Below are 15,256 nucleotides of genomic sequence, written 5' to 3' on the forward strand. Positions count from 1 at the left end.
TCAGACGCTATGGTATTACAGCTGAATAAAGGCAACTACAGAGGCATGAGGGAGAAGCTGGGTAGAATTGACTGAAAGAGGACCTCAGCAGGAAAGACAGTGGAACAGCAATGGCAGGAGTTTCTGAGAGTAATTCAGGAGACACAGCAGAGATTCATCCCAAGGGAAAAGAAGCATGGTACATGGCTGACTAGGGAAGTCAGGAATAGCATAAAAGCAAAAGAGAAAGCATATAATGTGGCAAAGGGCAGTTGGTAACCAAAATTTGAGAAGGGCTTTAGAGGGTTACAAGGTAGCCAGGGAGGAACTGGAGAATACACTTAGGAGAGCTAGAAGGAGGCATGAAAAAGCATGCGTGAAGAACAAGAGAATGGCAGGAGGGAGGGTAGGGCTGATCAGGGATAGTGGAGGGAACTTGTGTCTGGAGTCGGAGGAGGTAGGGCAGGTCCTTAACGAGTACTTTGTTTCAGTATTCACTATTGAGAGGGACCTTGAAGTTTGTGAGGACAGCATGAAACAGGCTGATAAGCTAGAACTGGATGATGTTAAGATGGAACATGTGCTGAAAATTTTGAAAAACATAAGGATACATTGCTCCCCTTGATCTGACAGGATACACCCAAAGTTACTACAGAAAGTGAGGGAAGAGATTGCTGCACCTTTGGCAATGATCTTTGCATCCTCACTGTCCATCAGTGAAGTGCCAGATGATTGGATGGTGGCAAATGTTATTCCTTTGTTCAAGAAAGAGAACAGGGATAATCCTGGGAATTACAAACTAGTCAGTCTTATGTCTGTGGTGGGCAAATTATTGGAGAAGATTCTGAGAGACATAATTTATGATTAGTTGGAAAACCATAATTTGATTAAAGATAGTCAGCATGGCTTTGAGAGGGGCAAGTCATGTCTCACAAGCCTTATTGAATTCTTTGAGGAGATGACAAAACATATTGATGAAGGCCGAGCAGTGGATATGTTGTACATGGATTTTAGCGAGGCATTTGATAAGGTTCACCATGGTAGGCTCATTCAGAAAGTAAGGAACATGGGATACAGAGAAATTTGTTATCTGGGTACAGAATTGGCTGACCCATATAAGACAGAGGATGGTAGTAGATGGAGAGTATTCAGCCTGGAGCTCAGTGACCAGTGGTGTTCTGCAGGGATCTGTTCTGGGACCTCTGCTCTTTGTAATTTTTACAAATGTCTTGGATGAGGAAGTGGAAGGTGGGTTAGTAATTTTGCCGATGACATGAAGGTTGGAGGAATGGTAGATAGTGTGGAGGGCTGTTGTAAGTTGCAACAGCATATTGACAGGATGCAGACTGGGCTGATAAGTGGCAGATGGTGATCAACCTGGAAAAGTGTGAAGTGATTCATTTTGAAAGGTCGAATTTGAATACTGAATGCAGGGTTAAAGGCATGTGGAGGAACAGAGGGATCTTGGAGTCCAGATCCATAGACCCATCATAAGTTGCCACCAAGTAGATAAGGTTGTTAAGAAGATGTATGGTGCGTTGGCTTTCAGTAGCAGGGGGATTGAGTTGAAGAGCAGCGAGGTTATACTGCAGCTCTATAGACCCCTGGTTAAACCACACTTGGAATATTGTGTTCAGTTCTGGTTGCGTCAGGATATGGAAGCTTTAGAGAGGGTGCAGAGGAAATTTACCAGAATGCTGCCTGGACTGGAGCGCATGTCTTATGGAGAAAGGTTGAGGGAGCTAGGGCTTTTTTCAGTGGAACGAAGAAGGATTAGAGATGTACAAGATGATGAGAGGCATAGATGGAGTGAACAGTGAGAGACTTTTTTCCAAGGCAGAAATGGCAATCACAAGGGGCATAATTTTAAGGTGATTGGAGGAAGGTTTAGAGGAGATGCAGAGGTAGGTTCTTTGCACAGAGAGTGGTGGGTGCATGGAATGCACTGCCAGTGGTGGCAGTACAGTCAGATACTTTGGGGACATTTAAGCGACTCTCAGATAGCCACATGAATAATAGTAAATTGAAGGGTATGTAGGTTGGTTTGATCTTAGAGTAGGATAAAAGGTCAGCACAACATTGAGGGCTGAAAGGCCTGTACTGTGCTGTACTGTTCTATGTTCTGTGAATGTTGCCAAAGAGACCTAGGGGTGCAGGTGCAGAGTTCGTTGAAGGTGGAGTCGCAGGTACACAGAGTGATAAAGAAAGCGATTCGTATGCTTGCCTTCATTGGTCATAACATTGAGTATAGAAGTTGGGATGTCATGCTGCAAATATACAGGACATTAGGATAGCCACTTTTGGAATACTGTGTACAATTCCAGTCGCTCTTCTATATGAAGGGCGTTGTTAAACTTCAGAGATGCAGAAAAGATTTGCAAGGAGAGTTTGAGCAATAGGGAGATGCTGAATATGCTGGGGTTTTTTTCCGTGGAGCTTCAGAGACTGAAGGATGACCTTATAGAGGTTTATAAAATCCTGAGGGACAAGGATAGGGTAAATAGCCAAGGTTTTTTTCTAGGGTGGAGGAGTCCAAAACTAGAGGACTTAGGTTAAAGATGAGAGGGAAAGATTATAAAAGGACCTGAGGGGACCTTTCAAGGAGAGGGTGGTGCGTGCATGGAATGAGTTGGCAAAGGAAGTGGTAGAGGCTGGTACAATTACAACATTTAAAAGGCATCTAGATGGGAATAAAAATAGGAAGGATTGAGAGGAAAATGGGCCAAATGCTAGCAAATGGGACTAGGCCAGACTGGGATGTCTGATTGTGCAGAAGGGTCTGTTCCTGAGCGACATGACTTTATAATTCTTGTGAGTTTAAAGACAGTTTTCGTTAGTAGAAAAGATCTTATGTAATTTCTCACATCAAATAGACAACACATACTCATCACCTTGGATGAATTTACAGTGTGACTGAGCTGGAGAATGCAGGAACATTTCTGGCACTTCCACAATTTAGTGCTGTTTATATTAAGGCATTCTGCTTGATTGGCACCCCATCCACCAGGTCAAACATACACTCCCTCCACCACCAGTGCATCGGAGAAACAGTGTGTACATCTCCAAGATGCAAAGCAGCAACTTGCCAAGGTTCATCTTCCAGCACAGAATCTCAACCACTGAGAAAGACAAAGGCAACAGAAGCATGGGACACCACCACCTGCAATTTCAGCTTCAAGTCACCTTTCACTCTAACCTGGGAAATATTACCATTCCTTCAACCTTGACCATTGCTTGACCAACACTCAGGAACTTTATTGCTGGAACAGCACAGCAGGTCAGGCAGCATCCAGGGAACAGGAGATTCGACGTTTCGGGCACAGGCCCTCCTTCCTGAAGAAGGGCCTGTGCCCGAAACGTCGAATCTTCTGTTCCCTGGATGCTGCCTGACCTGCTGTGCTGTTCCAGCAATAAAGTTTCAACTTTGATCTCCAGCATCTGCAGACCTCACTTTCTCCTCGAAGATTTCAACACTCAGGAACTCCTTCCCTAAGAGCACATGAATTAGACAATAGACAATAGGTGCAGGAGTAGGCCATTCTGCCCTTCGAGCCTGCACCACCGTTCCATATGATCATGGCTGATCATCCTTAATCAGTATCCTGTTCCTGCCTTATCTCCATAACCCTTGATTCCCCACTATCCTTGACAGCTCTATCCAACTCTTTCTTAAATGAATCCAGAGACTGGACCTCCACTGCCCTCTGGGGCAGAGCATTCCACACAGTCACCACTCTCTGGGTGAAGAGGTTTCTCCTCATCTCTGTCCTAAATGGTCTACCCCATATTTTTAAGCTGTGTCCTCTGGTTCGGCACTCACCCATCAGCAGAAACATGTTTCCTGCCTCCACAGTGTCGAATCCTTTAATAATCTTATATGTCTCAAACAGATCCCCCCTCAGTCTTCTAAACTCAAGGGTATACAAGCCCAATCGCTCCAGTCTTTCAGTGTAAGGTAATCCCCCCATCCCAGGAATTGACCTCGTGAACCTACGCTGCACTCCCTCAATAGCCAGAATGTCTTTCCTCAAATTTGGAGATCAGAACTGCACACAGTACTCCAGGTGTGGTCTCAGCAGGGCCCTGTACAGCTGCAGAAGAATTTGCTTCTATACTCAATCCGTCTTGTTATGAAGGCCAGCATACTATTAGCCTTCTTCATTACCTGCTGTACCTGCATGCTTACCTTCATTGACTGGTGTACAAGAACACCCAGATCTCTCTGTACTGCCCCTTTACCTAAATTGATTCCATTTAGGTAGTAATCTGCCTTCCTGTTCTTGTCACCAAAGTGAATAACCATACATTTATCCACATTAAACTGCATCTGCCATGCATCTGACCACTTACCTAACTTGTCCAGGTCACCCTGTAATCTCCTAACATCCTCCTCACATTTCACCCTGCCACCCAGCTTAGTATCATCAGCAAATTTGCTAATGTTATTACTAATACCATCTTCTATATCATTAACATATATTGTAAAAAGCTGCAGTCCCAGCACTGATCCCTGCGTACCCCACTGGTCACTGCCTGCCATTCTGAAATGGAGCCATTTATCACTACTCTTTGTTTCCTATCAGCCAACCAACGTTCAATCCAAGTTAGTACTTTGCCCCCAATACCATGCGCCCTAATTTTGCTCACTAACCTCCTATGTGGGACTTTATCAAAAGCTTTCTGAAAGTCCAGGTACACTACATCTACTGGATCTCCCTCATCCATCTTCAGAGTTACATCCTCAAAAAATTCCAGAAGATTAGTCAAGCATGATTTCCCCTTCATAAATCCATGCTGACTCTGACCTATCCTGTTACTACTATCCAGATGTGTCGTAATTTCATCCTTTATAATAGACTCCAGCATCTTTCCCACCATTGAGGTCAGACTAACTGGTATTACATTAGCCACCCTCCAATCCGCAGGAACTGATCCCGAATCTATCGAACTCTGGAAAATAATCACCAACGCATCCACGATTTCTCGAGCCATCTCCTTCAGTACCCTGGGATGTAGACCATCAGGCCCCGGGGACTTATCAACCTTCAGACCTAACAGTCTCTCCAACACCAATTCCTGGCAAATATAAATTCCCTTCAGTTCAAGTCTTTCAGCCACTGTTACCTCAGGGAGATTGCTTGTGTCTTCCCCAGTGAACACAGATCTGAAGTACCAATTCAATTCTTCTGCCATTTCTTTGTTCCCCGTAATATATTCCCCCATTTCTGTCTTCAAGGGCCCAATTTTAGTCTTAACCATTTTTTTGCCTTTCACAAACCTAAAAAACCTTTTACTATCTTCCTTTATATTATTGGCCAGTTTACCTTCATACCTAATTTTTTCTCTGCGTATTTCCTTCTTAGTAATCTTCTGTTGTTCTTTAAAAGCTTCCCAGTCCTCCGTTTTCCCACTTATCTTTGCTATGTTATACTTTTTCTCTTTTAACTTTATATGTTTCTTAACTTCCCTCGTCAGCCACGGCCGCCCATGCCTCCTCCTAAGATCTTTCTTCCTTTTAGGAATGAACTGATCCTGCAACTTCTGCATTATACACAGAAATATCCGCCATTGTTCCTCCACTGTCATCCCTGCTAAGGTATTGCACCATTGAACTTTGGCCAGCTCCTCCCTCATAGCTCCATAGTTCCCTTTATTCAACTGAAAAATTGTCACTTCCGATTGTACCCTCTCCCTCTCAAATTGCAGATTGAAGCTTATTGTATTATGGTCACTACTTCCCAATGGCTCCTTCACTTCAAGGTCCCTGACCAATTCTGGTTCGTTGCACAATACCAGATCCAGAATTGCCTTCTCCCTGGTCGGCTCCAGCACCAGCTGTTGTAAGAATCCATCTCTGAGGCACTCCACAAAGTTTCTTTCTTGAGGTCGAATACCATCCTGATTCTCCCAGTCTACCTGCATGTTGAAATTCCCCATAACAACTGTTGTAACATCTTTGCGACAGGCCAATTTCAGCTCCTGATTTAACTTACATCCGACATCCAGACTACTGTTTGGGGGCCTGTAGATAACTCCCAAGAGGGTCTTTTTACCCTTCTTATTTCTCAGCTCTATCCACACTGACTCTACATCCCTTGATTCTCGGTCCCCCCGCGCAAGGGACTGAATATCATCCTTTACCAACATGGCCACCCCACCTCCTCTGCCCGTCAGTCTGTCCTTACGATAGCACGTGTAGCCTTGAATATTTATTTCCCAGGCCCTGTCCACTTGAAGCCACGTCTCAGTTATCCCCACAATATCGTATCTGCCAATTTCCAAAAGAGCCTCAAGCTCATCCATCTTATGTCTAATGCTTCGTGCATTCATGTATAGTATTTTTAATTTGTTACTGCCCTCACCCTTCCCATCAACTCCTATTTCACTCAACCTTACAGCATGATCCCTTTCTGAGTTTTCTGCCTCATTGATTCAGTTGTCTTTCTTGACTTCCCTTGTTCTAACTTTCTCTCCAATTTCCTTCTTAAACATCCAGTTTGTCCCCTCCCCCCAATTTGATAGAATGGTTCAATTTTCTTAAGGGAAATGAGGAATGGGCAATAAATGATGGTCTTGCAGCTTTATCCAACTCCTGTGACTTTTTCTTAATTCATTGAATGGGCTCACAGAACAATGGTCACTTAAGAAACACAGGTAATAGGAGCAAGAATGGGTCTCCTGGCTCCTTAAGCCAGCTCTACTAGGGCAGAACTATCAGAAAATTTCTGGTGGCCCTGTATCTTTCCCAGACTGAGGTTAAGATCTTTAGGGAAGAAAGAAGAGAAATCTGTGGAAAAAAGAAATTAAAGATGCCTCAAATATGTGATGAAGATGGCGGATTAAAATTCATCTGATAACAACCAGGATTTTGGGTAAAGGGAGGCTGTGGGAGATCCTTTAGCAAAAGGTCTCGGTGGATTTTTTCTTTGGTCCTGGTGCTCGGCTGCTGCCTGTTCGCCGGGGCTCTCTGTACACCTGGCGGGGCTCACCATATGCCTGGCGCAAATCTTTTGTGCTGAATGCTTGTTTTGGTTTGTTGAAGCTTTCTCCCATCATGGGCACTGTTTTCCTGCAATGTCCATGAAGACTCTTTGACCTCGAGGTGGTGAATCTATCTGGTGTGACTGTTAGAAAGTTCTTAGACTTTGAAACTGTCCTTAGTAGCTCTCCTCTAGAGATACAGGGATCCAAGATATAGCTGGAAGTGTCAGTGTCCTCCTCTGTATCTGTCAGCTCTTGTTTTTGTTCTGCCAGTGTCTCAGGAGAGGATGGTAATGTTTGGGGAGTGGCTTCTTCGACCATTACTTGTTCTTCAGGCAGATTTTTATAAAACTTATGGTCACACTGAGTGACCCATTCTGAAGTCTTTGTAGAAGAGGGTTTGACAGTACGTACATGATCTATAATATAGTCATTGTCTGAACTCTGGATTTCTTCTTGACCAGATACCCTACCTTCTAACCCAATGACAACGCTTCGAGACTTTACCACTGTGGTCTGGCATGCACTATAAGTCTGTGAAGAAAAATAATTAGCTGTTTTGGCCTTCTCCAAGGGAAACGAGAAACGAGTTTCCAATTTTGTTCGTCCTACTGATCCAGCTTTTGTTACTAATTTTCCATTAAGCCCAGCTTCTGCTGTATGCAGGAACTTTTGGTAATTAGCTTCCTCTTTTGTGTTCAGTGGGTTCAGACAATCATCAGATGAGGAAACAAAGATATCGACACATGAGTTGAAATTCCTGGGGTCCTGTGTAATTCCCAGCCTCAGGCTTTTCTCCCTCATTTTACGGGAGCTGGAGGATTGGTGGAACCCAAACCGGTGTTTTGGTGTCATGCTCACTTTCTGTTCTACAAGTTCTTTTTCATCTCTCGGAGTAATAGCAGAATAACTCTTCCTGTGAGATCCCATTGAAGGAGACATTAGACCCATGCTGTCTTCAAAGTTAGTGTCATCTCCATCCATATTGAAACGATACATGCTGGTTGCCTCGGTACTGTTTTGTCTGATTAGGTAGGAGGCATCACATTCTGAAGGACACCTTGAACGAGTGTGAGTTAGCTCAGCCTTATCAATACCAGCCAGAACTTCCATTGCATTGACCATGCGGCCAGAGAATTCCTCCAATTGGGCCAATCGAATGTCAACAGTTTGGAGTGACGCTTTCATGAAATGTTCTCTTTCATTCACCTCCTCCAAGCGCATTGCCATATTCTCCACTCTGAAACAGAAAAATAATTATCACATCAATGAGATCCAGTTTCTGAATGAAGTGCATAACTGCAATTTTACTCTAGCAAGATTACTTTAGATTCTAGAAATCTGAAATTAAAACAGAAAATGCTCTAAATTCTGAGCAGTTCAGGCAACATCTGCAGAGAGAAACTCAAATTTAATTAACTTGAATTTTAAATCAGGGTCAGGAAGCTGGTGCCTGAATTATCTCTAACTCTCAATTTAGTGCTACATCTGAACACTCTTCTAACATGATTTGGAGATGCCGGTGTTGGACTGGGGTATACAAAGTTAAAAATCACACAACACCAGGTTATAGTCCAACAGGTTTAATTGGAAGCACACTAGCTTTCGGAGCGTCGCTCCTTCATCCACTACCACTTGATGAAGGAGCGATGCTCCGAAAGTTAGTGTGCTTCCAATTAAACCTGTTGGACTATAACCTGGTGTTGCGTGATTTTTAACTCTTCTAACTTGATTTCGAAATTCAAATATCCTAATTGTCTGGTGCTCAGCACCCAAACACTGAGTGTATTTAAGAGGGAAGAAGTGTCTGCAGAACACAAACAGCAAAGGCAGATGGGAACCCTGATGGAGCCTGCCGATGCATTGCGAAAGAACTCAGGAGAGGTTTTTAAAATCTCCAGCACAGGCACAAACAGGACACAGTGTATAAGATATAATCGAGGTAACAATAAAGGCAACTACAGAAGCATGAGGGAGGGACTGGGTAGAATTGTCTGGAAGAGGAGCCTAGCAGGAAAGACAGTGGAACAGCAATGGCAGGAGTTTCTGGGAGTAATTCAGGAGACACAGCAGAGATTCATCCAGAGGAAATAGAAGCATGGTACAGGGAGGATGGCTGACTAGGGAAGTCAGGGATAGCATAAAAGCAAAAGAGAAAGCATATAATGTGGCGAAGGGCAGTGGGAAACCAGAGGATAGGGAAGCTTATAAAGATATTTGCAAGTTTGGTGCAAGTGTATTCACTTTCCTCTAAGTCATTAATATATCAGGAAACTTTAGTTGCATGTAACAAGTATGAGACAATAATCCTGGATAAATCTAGGTAACATGAACGTTATAGAGGACAAATTCCTGAAATGTGATGGTTTTCTAGAACAGTATGTTGAGGAACTAATGAGAGAATGGTCTATTATAGGTCAGTTTTATATCATTAGAAAGGGCTAATTATTAACCTTATTGTATATTTTCTTTACAGTACCTGCAGATTAGAAGACAGAAAATATAGCCCTACTATTTTCAAAAATAAGATTAGAGAAAATTATTGGACTGAAGTCAGTAGGGAAAATGTTAGAATCTATGATAGATGACACAATAAGTGGATATTTAGAAAATAATGATAGAACTGCACAAAGTCAACATGGATTTATGAAAGGGAAATCACATTTGATAAATCTATCAGAATTTGGGCGGCACGGTGGCACAATGGTTAGCACTGCTACCTCACAGCGTCAGAGACCTGGATTCAAATCCCACCTTAGGCAACTCTCTGTGTGGAGTTTGCACATTCTCCCCATGTCTGTGTGGGTTTCCTCTGGGTGCTCCGGTTTTCTCCCACAGTCTAAACATGTGCAGGTCAGGTGAATTGGCCATGCTAAATTGCCCGTAGTGTTAGGTGAAGGGGTAAATGTAGGGGAATGGGTCTGGGTGGGTTGCTCTTCGGAGGGTCGGTGTGGGCTTGTTCGGCCGAAGGGCCTGTTTCCACACTGTAAGTAATCTATTCTAATCTAATCTAAACTCATATGGCTGAAAAGGAAACACAGTTTGTTTTTATTTTGTATTAACCAGGACGTTACCAAGAACATCAATTTAAATGAAAACCAAAATTTATGTGCGAGGGGAGAATGTTGATTGGTGAACAAGCAGATTCTGATTGTCTATGACAACATTTCCACCAATGTATCAGTTATTGGTGATTGACAGTTACTTGCCAAGCTTTACTGACATGTTTGGTTTAAAATTTAAACAAAGCTTTACTGTTAACTGTCAATCATCAGCAAAAGTCAATTTCTATACTACCAAATAATTATTGTAAAATTGTTAGAGTATTTTTGAGAATTCAACTAGCAGATTAGATGGGTGAGAACTAGTGGATCTGGTGTATTTCAATTTTCAGAAATCTTTTGATAAGGTCCTACACACAAGGTTAGATTGAGTACTAAATTGGCCTGGATTGAGAATTACCTAACAGGAGGAAGAGAGAGAGTGGGAATAAATGGGCTAATTTCATATTGCCAGGTTGTGACTATGGGAACCAAATGTAATATTTTCATAGAATCCCTACAATGCCGTAAGAAGCCATTTGCCTCATTGATTCTGCACAGACCCTCCAACGAGCATCCCGCCCTGCTGATCACACAGACCTCAGTGGGGATGCGAGGAGGGTGTAAAGAGGCTTCAAGAAGATTTAGAGCTGGTGAAGTCAGTCAGCAGGCATGTGGCAGATGGAATATAATGTGGAAGCATGTGAAGTTATCGCCCAGTGTTTCTGACATGCATTATTATGAGATGCTTTGAGAGATTAGTAATTGCATGCATCAACTCCAGCTTCCCAGATTGCCTTGATCCACTGCAATTCACCCACTGTCACAAATAGTCCATGGTCGATACCATTTCCCTGGCCCTATACTCATCCCTGGAACATCTGTGAACATCTGGATAACAAGAATACCTAAGTCAGACTCCTATTTATTGACTTCAGCTCCACTTTCAACACCAAAATTCCAATAAAACTCATCTCCAAAATCCAAGGCCTAAGATTCTATTCTCACCTCTGCAACTGGATCCTCGACTTCCTGACCCACAGACTGCAATCAGTGTGGATAGATGGCAACACCTCCTCCACATTATCCTCAACACTGACACCCTGCAAGGCTGACTACTCAGCCCCTTACTATACTCCTTATTCACTCATGACTACGTGACCAAATTCAGCTGTAACTCCATTTACAAATTTGCTGATGACACTACTGTAGTGGTTCAGATCTCAAACAACAACAAGATGGCATACAGGAAAGAGATAGACAGTTTAATGGCATGGTGTAAAGACAACAATCTCTCTCTGATTGTCAGCAAAACAAAGGAGCTGGTTATCGATTAAGGAAGTGGAGTGGAGGACATACCACTTTGGTTTTCTCCAAAGCTGAATATTTCCAACATTTTGTTTTTGTTTGAAATTAAGTTTAATTGAAGTGATTAAGTCAATGGAAGGATTTGGTAAGAAGGAGAGAGAAACTATTTCCTCAGGTGGGGGTGGTAGAGAACAAAAAGGTGCAACCTTAAAATTAGAGCCAAGAGACTCAGGGTGATGTCAATAAATATTTAAATTACACAAAGGTTTGTTCAAAGCTGGAATTCTTTATTGTCAAAAGCTGTTGGAGAGTTGGTAGCAAACTGAACATTTTCAAACTGAGATTAATAGATAGGAAGAGTCAAACCAGACTCTGTTTCTCTCTCCACAGGCTCCGCCAGACCTGCTGAACTTAATGTGCAATTTCTGTATTTCAGATTTCCAGTATCTGCAGCATTTTGCTTTTATTAATAGGGTTTTTTTGGGATAGTTACTGAGGTTTAAAAAAAAGTGTGCAGATGAAGTTTAAATATGGATCAGCCTAGAGTTAACAAAATGGTAAAACAAGCTTAACAACTGAATTAAGTCCAATTGTTCCCACCTTCTATTCATGAAAGAATCATCAGCAGAAACAAGAAATTTTGCACAACACAACATGAGAAGTTACATAATGAGATTTATTCTAGAAACAAAATGAACAACCACCTTTCAGCAGTGATCCGAATCCGCTCATCATTTGATGATTGTTCTTGATCTTCTTTCTGTGTGAAGTACTGTTCCACACACTGCTCCTCAAACTCCTGCAGCTTCTTCAGTTCTTCCTCACTTAGGATTAGTTCTGTCACAAGGAAGGGGACACAAAGAAGATTATTCCTACATCCATGGTAAGAACATGGAAGTAAAAGGTGTTTAAAAGTCAATATTAATTGTCTGAATAAGCAAAGATGCAAGCACAGCAAAATTCTCTTTGAGGTGGAAATGGAAAGTGAAGAGGATTTTAAAAATTCATTCATGGGATGAAATCATCACTGACTGATCAGCACTTATTTCCCATGGGGGCAGTTAAGAGTCAACCACATTTCTATGAGAATGGAGTAACGTGGGCTACACCAAGTAAGGATGGCAGATTTTCTTCCCTAAAGAGAACTGGTGAACCAGATGGGTTTTTATAACAATTGTTAGCTAACTTTTAAATGCCAAATTTTTATTGAATTCAGGTTTCACTCCCTGCAATGGTCAGATTTGAACCTATGTCCCCAGAACATTAACCTAGGGTTCTGGATTACTAATACATTACCACTACCCCACCATATCCCACTCGATGACAGGGAACAAGATAATAGTTATAGATGAGCAACCTTGCGTCTGTTCTAACATTCCAGGAGATCACAGTTGATCCACTGCATAACTCCATAGACCCACCTTTCCCCCATATCCCTTTTAATTTTTAGACTACAATTGATCAAGAATCAATTGCCATTTGCAGGGCAGTGTTCAAAATGTGTGCTGCCCTTTGCATGTAGATTTCCCCAATCTGATTCCCAAAACTTCTGATCCAAATTTTGGATAATGTCTCCATGTAGACTCGACCATTAGCAGAAATATCTGTTCCTGAAGTATCTTTAAAAGTTTTATTAAATTAGCTCCTAAACTTTAAATTTCCAGGGAATACGATGATTGTTGCTGTAATCTTTCTTCATAATTTAGTTCTTAGACTGGTAAATCTATCCTGAACTCACTTCATTGTCAAAATAGTTTTCCAAAGATCTTGCTACCTAGTAGTGCTCAATGTTTCAAGTATAGTCCAGCCAGGGCTTTGTATACATCTAGCATGGCTTTAACTCGGAAGGTTAGAATTGTATCCCCCTTTTTGATTATTTTTGTACATATTCAGGACATTTTAATAATGCATGTACATGAATTCCCAAGTCTCTTTGGACCTTGAAAGTTACTACCTTTGCACCATTTAGAAATTAGTCTGTTCTATCACATTTACCCTACGTTGAAAACCATTTCAAAAATCATTTTGTCGGTTTTCTCTATTAAATTTATTTTTCAATATCTCTATGTAATTTTATAGAATTAGGCCATTTAGCCCATCAAGTCTGCTCCGCCATTCGATCATAGCTGATATATTTCACAAGTCCATTCTCTGCCTTCTCCTTATAACCCTTCATCTCCTTACTATCAAGAACCTACCTATCTCTGTCTTCAATACAGTCAAAGGTTTGGCCCTCCAAGCCCTTGCAGAAATTAGTTCCATGGATTCACCAGCCTCTGGCTGAAGAAATTCCTCCTCATTTCAGTTCTAAAGGGTCATCCCTTCACTCTGAGGTTGTGTCCGCAGGTTATAGTCTCTCCTACTAGTGAAAACATCTTCTGCATGTTCACTCTTTCTAGGCCTTTCAGTATTGTGTAGGTTTCAATTAGATCATTCCTCATCCTTCTAAACTCCATCGAGGAGACACCCAGAGTCCTCAACCGCTCCTCATATGACAAGCCCTTCATTCCCAGAATCATAGAACATAGAACATTACAAATCAGTACAGGCCCTTCAGCCTTCGATGTTGTGCTGCCTGGTGAAACCAATCTGAAGCCCATCTAACCTACACTATTCCATTATCATCCATATGTTTATCCAATCACCATTTCAATGCCCTTAAAGTTGGCAAGTCTATACTGTTGCAGGCAGGACATTCCACATCCTTACTACTCTGAGTAAAAAACCTACCTCTGCCATCTGTCCTATATCTATCATCCCTCAGTTTAAAGTTATATCCCCTTGTGTTAGCCATCACCATCCAAGAAAAAGGCTCTCACAGCCCACCCTATCTAATCGTCTGATCATCTTGTATGCCTCTATTAAGTCACCTCTTAATCTTCTTCTCGTTAATGAAAACAGCCTCAAGTCTCACAGTCTTTCCTCATAAGACCTTCTCTCCATACTAGCCAACATTCTGGTAAATCTCCTCTGAACCCTTTCCAATGCTTCCACATCCTTCCTGCAATGCGGCGACCAGAATTATATGCAATACTCCAATTGCGGCCACATCAGAGTTTTGTACAGCTGCAAAATGGCCTCATGGCTTCGAAACTCAATCCCCCCAATATAAGCTAACACACCGTATGCCTTCTTAACAACCCTATTAACCTGGGTGTCAACTTTCAGGGATCTATGTACATGGACACAGATCTCTCTGCTCATCCACACTACCAAGAATCTTACCATTAGCCTAGTACTCTGTATTCCTGTTGCTCCTTCCAAAGTGAATCACCTCACACTTTTCTGCATTAAACTCCATTTGCCACCTCTCAGCCCAGCTCTAACTTATCTATGCTCCTCTGTAACCTGCAACATCCTTTAGCACCATCCACAACTCCACCGACCTTTGTGTCATCCACAAATTTACTAACCCATCCTTCTATGCCTTCATCCAGGTCACTTATAAAAATGACAAACAGCAGTGGCCCCAAAACACATCCTTGAGGTACAGCACTAGTAACTGAACTCCAGGATGAACATTTCCCATCAACCACCACCCTCTGACTTCTTACAGCTGGCCAATTTCTGATCCAAACCACTAAATCACCATCAATCCCATGCCTCCGTATTTTCTGCAATAGCCTACTGTGGGGAACCTGATCAAATGCCTTACTGAAATCCATATACACCACATCAACTGCTTTACCCTCATCCACTTGTTTGGTCACCTTCTCAAAGAACTCAATAAGGTTTGTGAGGCATGACCTATCCTTCACAAAACTCTGTTGACTATGCCTAATCAAGTTATTCCTTTCTAGATGATTATAAATCCTATCTCTTATAATCCTTTCCAAAACTTTGCCCGTAATAGAAGTAAGTCTCACTGGTCTATAATTAACAGGGTTGTCTCTACACCCTTCTTGAACAAGGGAACAGCATTTGCTATCCTCCAGTCTTCTGGCACT

General features: G+C 42.1%; 1 protein-coding gene across 3 annotated transcripts in view; it reads right to left on the reverse strand.

Moving 5' to 3' along the window:
• LOC122542515 (transient receptor potential cation channel subfamily M member 1-like) overlaps nucleotides 1-15,256 on the reverse strand; it is an 83,011-nt gene that overhangs the window by 1,691 nt on the left and 66,064 nt on the right. The window contains exons 26-27 of one of the 3 annotated variants that reach the window (XM_087982213.1): nucleotides 12,014-12,146; nucleotides 6,969-8,200 (exon numbers count right to left, since the gene is read on the reverse strand). In XM_087982213.1, the coding sequence (XP_087838339.1) occupies nucleotides 6,969-8,200; nucleotides 12,014-12,146 (1,365 nt within the window). Of the gene's footprint in view, nucleotides 1-6,210; nucleotides 8,201-12,013; nucleotides 12,147-15,256 lie in introns of those variants that run through there. The other 2 variants (XM_043680330.2, XM_043680329.2) reach the window with 2 other exon arrangements.

The sequence above is a fragment of the Chiloscyllium plagiosum genome, unplaced genomic scaffold, assembly GCF_037043375.1.
Source record: "Chiloscyllium plagiosum isolate Xiang-an unplaced genomic scaffold, Cpla_swu_hap1 HiC_scaffold_42, whole genome shotgun sequence".
In the NCBI taxonomy this organism is placed as follows: domain Eukaryota; kingdom Metazoa; phylum Chordata; class Chondrichthyes; order Orectolobiformes; family Hemiscylliidae; genus Chiloscyllium; species Chiloscyllium plagiosum.